Consider the following 9,587-nt stretch of genomic DNA (forward strand, 5'->3'; position numbering starts at 1 on the left):
GTAAAACTTATCTAAAAATAAAGAAAATCTGAGATGCTTGGTGTAAGATCTTGGCTGATTTGACATAGAATGACTCCAATCCAAAAAAATTGTTAAAATCGTAAAAAAAATATTTGACAGCAGGAAAAGTTGTATTTTAAATTATGTAATAACAGGTGAAACAGATTGTCAAAAATACTAACCTATCATAAAAAAGGCCAAAAATTAGTGTGTAGTTTTTTAGTCCATTCTTCCCAAATATGGAACTATGGTTTAATAATTGTTCACAGTTTAGAAGGAGCTAATTATACTTCTACCGATCAACTTTCAGAACACTGATTAGGATGAAAAACAAAAACATCGACAGCTGATAACAAAATACAGCGTATACTTTTGTATTAGTGAGATAACACCGTGCTTCCTTACTATTAATTATTATATATCTATTATATCATATATATATATATAATATATGTATCAACGAATTACTCCACAGAAACTAGATTATCTCATAAAATTTAATTTAACAGGGATGAAGTAGGTGTCGAATAATTTGAAATGTTGCGTCGTGGATAAATCTTTTTAAGTGATTTAAATAGAGTTATAAATTTAAATAATCAAATTTTGAGTCGTTAAAAAATTATCCAACTTCACATCTTTGAAGGCAGGACTATATCTGGTCCGTTAATATTGATATTTTAGTGAAGTAATTGAACTCAAAAATAAAACGAATGCATTGAAGTGGTTTTAAAAATTTTATTTGATTAAGTTTGACAAGTACCAAGATTGTATAATGTGTGATATATGAAATTAGCTTATGTTAAAAATTTTATTATCAATCAACCTTACGACTAGAAGCAGGATGCCTAATTCTTAACACCATATTTGAACAAAACGAATCAAAGCTAATTTATCAGTTCCCTCAATAAAAATTTAGAAACTATGATTTCTTTAGATTGTTCCAAATTCGTTCCTTACCATGACTATTCCTAAAATAAAAACTTATTATCAGCTGTATTATTTTTTTCTACTTTATGAATGCACACTGAACGGGACTCTAAAAATGGATTAATGCTACAAAAATAAATTGAACAGAACGATAAAACACGGAACGCTCACAAGTCTGATTGTCTATATATTAAATGCCAATGTTTGTGTGTGTATCCGGGAATCACGGCCATACCAATCGATAGATTTTCCTGAATTTTTTCATGTAGGTTTTTATAGTTCAGGAACTGGTTCTGTTAATATTTTTTTGCTTTCAAGGCCATGGCAGCCTTAAGATAGCATTTTTCTAAAAACAAATTATTTCACGAACAAATGACTATTTCAAATAAAACAAAAAATAAAGAACGTGAAATTTTAAGAATTGTTCTCGCTGGATGTTGGCATATTGTATCTTTGCACACTTTTTTAATGGAGATTATTAGGTTTAGAAAAGAGAAAATAAGACAAGGGGCTTTTGACAATAGTATTAATATTTAGGGAACGACAGTTCAATTTGAACGGGCTGTATGGGTGGAAATCCGTTTGTTAGTCGTGTTGGCAAGCAAGACAACCCATGTACCGGAATATGAACCGGGGCTGTAGTGGATGGCGTCTCTGATGTTATTAAATGAGTCGGCGGTGGGTTACAACCCGTTTGTTAGTCGTATTAGAATGCAAGACAACCTGTGGGCCAGGATATGAACTGTGGCTATAGTGGATGCCATTTCTGATGATATTACATGAATTGGCGGTAGATTACAACCCGTTTGTTATTCACGTTGCCACACAACACAGCCCGTGGGCCGGGATATCAAACGGGGTTACAGTGGATAGCGTTCCTTATCATAATACATGAATTGACGAATGGTGCTTACTTTTAATCAAGCCCTGTGGACATGCTACATATCTCAGGAGCCGAGCATCAATTTTTGCCTTATGAAAGGCTCTCGGAAGCTAATGTAAAATTTATGATTTTAATGATTTTGCACATTAACTATCTTCTTCAGTTACTATGCACATTAACTAGTTATTTTGCATAATAATGGATTTCTTACTTTAACTGTAACATACATATTGGCCATTTTATTATTTTTATGAAGAAATTTTAGCTATTTCTTCATAGAAATAATATAAGAACTACACATAACTACTTTTTTAATAAAATATTACTAAGCAATATTATAATACAGTATCGAATAAAATACATTTTAAATTTTAATTATATCTAATTTATTTTAAAAATGGGGAAGAAATCATATGACAGTGATAGTTTGCGAGTATATAAGGGATAAATGCCAGTTGGTATGATTGACTTATTTGTTTAGCTACCAGATAATTTTGGGCTTTTTTCCCCTGTTTCTTTTTGCATGAAAGGTTGAAGATTTAATTAAGATAACGACGTGGTATACACGTTCGATGTAAACGCCCGCAATATTTCATGAATACGACTACATTGTTGTTTCTCAGATCAAAATATATTTAGGATATACATCATGGAGCACTATATATAGTTCACCCTCTGACAAATTTTCATATGTTTAAACATTTATGCCTATAAAAATGTATATTTCTAAATATTCTCACTAATTTCATTATATATTCATATTGAGTTTGATTTTAAGATATACATTAAACTAAGTTAGGTATGTTAACAACATAGAGTGCGTTTCAAATATTTTCCCCCTGATGAATGAGAAAGGAAGTTTTTTCTTTAAATTTTGACAAAATTTCATGAAGTTGATATTAACTATCTATGCGACATTGTCACAAAAATCATACTATATAATTAAAGAAGTGTAGACTGGTAGTTCGTCGCTGGCGAATATATATAGAAAATATTGTCATAAATGAAATCAAAGGAATAGGCTACATCAAATAATTTATATTATTGCCTTCAATTTTTTTTTTTTTTTTAAATCGTCAAACATACCTATATATTGAGTTTGAATTTAAGTTATACATTAAAGTAAGTTTAAATAATGAGAAATTCAAGCATGTAAATGAAAATTCACTATAAAGGGCGAAATTAAATAGTTTAATTTCGAAATTATTATTATGAACTGGCAAGAAAAAGTTTGAAAAAAAAAATGAATTTTACTTATTTTTCAAACTACCTCTGACTTGGTCATCAGGTAACACACATTCTTACTTGTGGGCACAGTGTATAAAATATAATAGAGCATTTAAGTTATTTAATAAAGACAATAAATGTACATATATAAACATTAGAGTTATACTGACATCAAGTTAGTGATAAAAAATTCCGCGAGATGTCATTACTTACTTTGTAAATTAAAGTTATTGTTATTTGTTCAATATACGGATTTAAGAGAAACCCTAGTTTCATGATAAATATACATTCTGCCTCTTTATTCCTTAGTTTTGATTTTTTATCCTACTTTGCATCAATAAGGACAATGTCTTGGACTTGTTCAGGAAAAACCAACCTTGATATGGTGGAAAAGCTTAAAAGTGGGTTGATTAATGATTTGAGATTTCTCATTTGGAAGTGTTTTGATTTCCCTTTGTTTGTAGGTAGTTCCATCATCAAGAGTGAGAAAGTGTATAACGTGATGAAGCAAGTAGATCGTGGAAACTATATAGCTTCATCTCCGTACATGGACTCTCCTCAATCCATTGGCTATGGGGCCACAATCAGTGCTCCACACATGGTACTACATCTCTTTTATTTATATTCATGTCTTTCAAATTGAATATTTATTTAGCATGCTTTTGCCTTAGAATATTTAGAAAGTAATTTAAAGGAAGGGATGAAGGTCCTTGATGTTGGCTCAGGATCAGGCTATTTAACGTCTTGCTTGGCCCTTATGGTGGGATCATCTGGTAAAGCCATTGGAATCGATCATATTGATGATTTAGTGGAGATGGGAAGGAAAAACATACAAAAGGATCAACCAGAGCTCTTGTCAAGTGAACGTATTACTCTTGTGGGTGAGGAGTTTTCTTCCAAAAATAACTAATATCCATTAAATAGTTGATATTAACTTAGTCCACCTTATTAATGTAATATTTTATAAAGAATGCAGCTATTCAATTTAAACAATGCACACAACAGTAGTGCTAATTTTTTAATATTGAAGATATTCATTATCACATGAATACTAATATTACCTACTTTGCAAAATTATTCTCCATTTTTGAACCAATTCGTTCATTTCTTATTATTTTGGGAGGTTCCCTTGATCCTTTATTTTGTTATTATTAACTCTAAAATCATTTAATGAAATTTATTTAAGATAAAATTAACTTACTTAATAAAATAGAACCCTTAATATTATATCAATAATTTACTTGATAATATGGTCATTTCCTTCATGATATCGTCATCATGTATATGGGTTATCCTATATTCATATTTTTTATCATTAGTGCCAAAAGTAGTTTTGATATTTTTACCACACTAAATCAACTTAGACTAATGAATTTAAGAAATACAAATAAAAACTGATGTTCATTTACTTCTTGATTTTTTCATAGTCGGTGATGGAAGAAAGGGCTATGCTCCTGGAGGACCTTACAATGCAATAAATGTAGGAGCAGCTGCTGTAGAGTTACATCAAGAGGTACAATTACTTTAAGAATTAAATATTATTTAATGAGGATTTCATTGTAGCTGGTAGATCAATTGGCACCCGGAGGACGTTTGGTACTTCCAATTGGCCCTGATGGTGATGATCAGGTATGTTTTGTCAATATAATCCCATTGATTCTCCTATACTAATAATTTGTATTTTAGCATATGGAACAAATCGATAAAAAAGCTGATGGATCTATCGAGAGACAGGTTTTGATGGGTGTGCGCTTCGTATCTTTGGCAAGTAAAGAGAAGCAACTCGGTGGAAGGCGGTATAACTAATCATTTATTATACAAATATATATATTGTAAATTCCATTCATTTATAAATAATAAAAATTATGAAGAAATTAACGGGATAATTCCCAAAATATCCTAAGAATATCACCAGTCTAAATATTATTTATCTTCTAATAGACAATCTAATTAAGAGCACTTGTTGGAGCCACAGTTTCGACTGAATAGTATTTTTATCACTATATAATGTTGAAGCAAGGCACATGATCATTTTTATTATTTTACGATAAGTCAGCTAAAATTCTACTCATTTCATTAAAAACATTAAACTTAATGTTAATATTTAGCAGTGAAGAAACCTTACAATATTGCTTACATATGCTTAGATATTAAATTTTCATTTCAGAAACAAAATTCTTACAAATGTCATCAGAAAATATTTGACTAAAGTTGATAAAAATAAGAATGGATGAAGAATAATGAATCAACAGAAATAAACAATTATAATAAGTCATGTGTAACTGATATAATGAGTTAACATAAATAAAAATATTTTATTTTTATTAACGCAAGCCAAAACATTAAGATCCGGATACAAAATTTAGATTGAATAAATAAATTTAAATTGAAAGATTCAATAGAAGCATTTTATTTTCACACATAGAAATAGAGGGGGAGAGATTCCATTTATAAATGCAAAAAAAGAAAGAGTTTTTCAGAACATGGTAATTATGTATTAAATATAATTCTCACATAATTAGTATTATATACAAATTGATACTTTTTTCACTAATTTAAGACTGTCTGTTTTTAATTTTTGATTAAGTTTTGCCTATTTCAAGATGTGTCCTCAAATATATGTTTGAATAAAAATCGATGTATAAGTCACTTTTTGAGCAGGATTTCTATGACAGTGATGATAGACAAGAAAACATGATAATACAGTTTATCAAACATAATATTACACAACTTGATGTACATGGGGGAAAGTTTATAGACACAATCATGATTGTTAAATGTATACTTGAACCAAGCATACCACCATTTACCATTTTCCAAAAAGCAAGTATCGTGTTATAAAATTGATGTTGGTCTTTGAATATTTTTTTCTTTGTTCTCTTAATAAATTCAAAACTCTCCAAGAACCTATTAAATAGGCTCAAATGGCAGTACTCAGTAAAGTTGATCAAAGTAATTATTAGCGAGACTTGTGAGTTCAAAGACGAATGAATAGTAGTACTAATACTAGTAGAAGAAGGAGATGACTTTAAAACTAAAATGAAAGGTAAGCTAATGTAAGTAAGAATATATTATAAGTCACCATTAGGGATGTCAAAATTGTGCAAATAAAAAAGAAAAGTTTATGTTGGCAACTTTGATCGATGACATATCTTCTGACATATATCACTATAAAAATTATAAAGCTCCTACTCGATAATACGTTTGAATTTTCAAAATAGGAAAAATAGTTAATAAAAGCACAAATATCTTAAAGGCTACCAACAGAACTTTTTTTTTAAATTGTAAGCTCACGAGGATTTCGACAATTTTCACATCCCTGGTCATAATACCCTTTTAAGAAATTCTTCTGCGCAGATTCTCGCTCTTGAATTAACGCAGAGTTTCATTTCCGAGATTTCCTTATCAATTTCCTCCATGAAATGAATCACAAAATCGATCAATTTGTGCTTATACATTTCCTCAGTATGGAAATTCGTAATCAAAAAACTAATGTCATAGCCCTCAATTTTTTTCCTTCGAAGAATAATGAAATTTTCAGCTCTTCTCATCATGAACTTGGTAAATTTATGGCAAAGTAATTTTTCTATTTCGTCCGCTTGTTTGATAGCAATGGAGACACGAATGGAGTTAATGGAAGGCTCAATCAGAGTCCTTTCCTTTTCATTTCGAGATATGATCAAAGGGTTCATAAGAAGCTCCGTGGATTCTTGTACTTCTACCATGGGCTTATTATGACGCTCAACCTAGAGTCAAAAGATCATTCATGGAGTGAAGACTGAACATATAGTACACTCACCTTTTGAGAATTGAAGTTTTCCAAGCACATGGCTGCTTCCAAGGATCGTTTCACGCATAAAAGATACGGCTTCAGTGTGGCCGACTGCAAAATTAAAATAATAACAATATCTGTATTAAAAGTACTTGATATATATTCAAAAACCAGGAATTCATCATAATTGAGTGATTCTCTCCTCAGACAAGGAGTTAAATCTCAATCCAGACTCAAAGATCGACACATACTTCATTTGTCAATTGCTCTATTCTAATCCACTCCCAGCATCTGTAAAAGTACAATAAGTTTAAGCATTTACCATGATCTATTTTTATTTCAATCTATCCGTAAAGGCCGAAGATCGAGTCCGTAAACAAAAATACTGAGGAATACGGAATACCGAATAAAACTTTAGATAATCAAGAAGGGGGAGGATCAATTAGCTTATGCAGTATTCGTACACTCTTCCGGTACTTCAACTTTATTCTATTTTCTATAAATAAAATTAAATCGGAATTGAGCCGGAATCCTAATATACCGAGCATGTGACGTACTTTGCTTTTCAAAAGAAAAGAGAAGGAAGTAAACTTATAAACAGCTGATATGACGTCATAGATAAAAAATATATCATAATCAATGAGTTCTAAATTGGGAATATATATATATATAAAGGGGCTTACAACTTCTTTTTGACTCACAAAACCTATAGACCCGAGTAGGCACGACTTTGAATTCCATTACTCAGTAGACAGCAGAAGGAGGGAGGTGAGAGAAGTGTGGATTTAGAAAGACATTCCATTCATAGTCATTTGGATGGATCTACGTAGCAATCGGATTTATGGATCTGCATCCTTCCCGTTCCTAGGAACATCCAATTCACACGTCTTCTGATACTCTTTTCAAGGGATGTCGACTCTTCACTCGTTGGATCTCGTGTCCTTTAATGGAAGGATCGTTGATTGTGACTTTTGATCTCGTTAGTCATTGTGTCTATACATAAATTCCTTCAGATTTTTGTGGAATCATCATCGTCATACTTCTATAAATAAGAACTAAGGAGCTCCATAAAACGACAGTAAAGATAATGTGCTTCTCTTTTCTCGATGTTTTGGTCTACAAAGTATATCATATTCTGATATTACATAGAAATAGTTATTTGGAACTGGAAAGTTCTACAAAAAGGAATAATTCTCGAATGAATTACCTAGTGAGGAAAAAAGAATTCTTGTCATTTCTCACCCACAGCTTCTTTGTTAAAACTCTTGAAACCTGTTCCTTCCAAAGCCGACTTTTTTCGTTTGTTATTCAGAGAAAAATATTTCATTTGTAGGAATCCTCCAGTTTCCTTAATGTATATAAGACAGAAATCCCCTGTAAAAAAGTAGAACTCAATCTTATACTCTTAATAAATATGCTGCCTTTTTTCTCCATACTTTTGTCAGCAATGCATATTATATTTTGCTGTTATCTGCATAAATAGTTTTTGGTGAATTGTTGAGTGCTAAGTGATAACAAATTATAAGTGACCTCTTAACTTATGTAGACTTATAGTGGAAAACCTTAATATGATTGCAATGTCGAAACTTAGTTAGTCTTAATCATCTTCTAAAAAACTTATTTGCTTATCACCATATTTGAATATATTCAAATATTCAGTTCTTATATTTTATTATTAGTTATTTAAAAAATACTCATTAATAGCATAGGTACAGACGTTCAAAATTAAAAGTTAACTTTTTATATTTTATCCTGCTTTTCTTTGATTTATTCCTCTCTCTCTCTATATATGTATTATTAAAATATATTATTATTTTAAGATCTGAATAAAACACTTTTTTTAGAGTATATCCTTTATCAAAAGAAACCAAATAAAAATTTCATATTTAGAATATAATTTCGTAATTTTTTCATGTGAATTCGACCATTTTTACCAGAATGTATGTACTATTAGGCTCATTTGTAAGATTTTTACTGGATAATTTAAAATATTCGAATCAAACTTGAGCAATATAATTAGCAAAATGATGGTTGTTTTTTACACTTCAATCCAATAGGGAGATAGGAATATCCTGTTTCTAATAAACTGACAAGTAGCTTTGTTAAGCATCGTTTTGGATTTGTCAACGTCGATAAAATTGTCGAGAATATCATATTGTAAAGCTGACTAACATGTAACGTATTTAAATATAATAAATCTGAAACCCTTTTAAGATAACCCCTATTAACAATATCTTGAACAGTTTCGATGAGATCTCAATCTTCGCCAGAAAATTCAATATCAAGAAGGTTATACATCTTTAATTTTGAAAAACTTAATGATGGAAGATGCTATGTATCCGAATATATAAAACAATAGATTAGCTTGAGATTCTTCCATAGTAAAATTAGAATTGGGAAAACTGAAAATAAATATATATATTTAAAAAAATTGGATTAGTGCTTACAAGTTATATAATGTTTTTATTTTCATATTTATGCTTATTACTTGATTTACATTTAATATTCTTGAGTTTCGGGTAAAAATTCGTTAATTTATTTATTAAAAATATATATTTAATAGTAACATAATGATATTTGTTCTCTTAATTAAAATAAATATATTGAAAATGTTCATAAATGACTTAATATATCCCTTCAATGCTACAATATATTACATCGGTCAATAAGTCCCGGGCCTAACTACCAAATGGCGCCACTAACAAAATATTTTTCGGAAGTACAAACCAGAGAGATTTATCTACGGCAAGAACATTCAAAAAGTTACTGTCAAAATTT

The 9,587-nt window shown here is 30.1% G+C and overlaps 2 protein-coding genes across 2 annotated transcripts; one reads left to right on the top strand and one right to left on the bottom strand.

Annotated features, from left to right (window-relative positions):
* Window positions 1–3,240: 3,240 nt before the first annotated feature.
* Pcmt (Protein-L-isoaspartate (D-aspartate) O-methyltransferase) lies at window positions 3,241–5,429 on the top strand. The gene is made up of 7 exons (XM_040723326.2): window positions 3,241–3,438; window positions 3,502–3,638; window positions 3,693–3,918; window positions 4,465–4,550; window positions 4,601–4,666; window positions 4,724–4,833; window positions 5,205–5,429. Exons 1-7 carry the CDS (start codon window positions 3,312–3,314, stop codon window positions 5,269–5,271), a joined length of 819 nt encoding a protein of 272 aa, XP_040579260.1. The 5' UTR covers window positions 3,241–3,311; the 3' UTR covers window positions 5,272–5,429.
* Window positions 5,430–5,431: 2 nt separating this feature from the next.
* Arpc4 (Actin-related protein 2/3 complex, subunit 4) lies at window positions 5,432–7,382 on the bottom strand. Its single transcript, XM_040723327.2, has 4 exons — window positions 7,132–7,382; window positions 6,837–6,920; window positions 6,370–6,783; window positions 5,432–6,071 (listed from the first exon to the last, which is right to left on the bottom strand). The coding sequence occupies exons 1-4, from the start codon at window positions 7,132–7,134 to the stop codon at window positions 6,066–6,068; spliced, it is 507 nt and encodes a 168-aa protein (XP_040579261.1). The 5' UTR covers window positions 7,135–7,382; the 3' UTR covers window positions 5,432–6,065.
* Between the last annotated feature and the right edge of the window lie 2,205 nt (window positions 7,383–9,587).

Source organism: Lepeophtheirus salmonis, chromosome 13 (assembly GCF_016086655.4).
Source record: "Lepeophtheirus salmonis chromosome 13, UVic_Lsal_1.4, whole genome shotgun sequence".
Taxonomy (NCBI): Eukaryota; Metazoa; Arthropoda; class Copepoda; order Siphonostomatoida; family Caligidae; genus Lepeophtheirus; species Lepeophtheirus salmonis.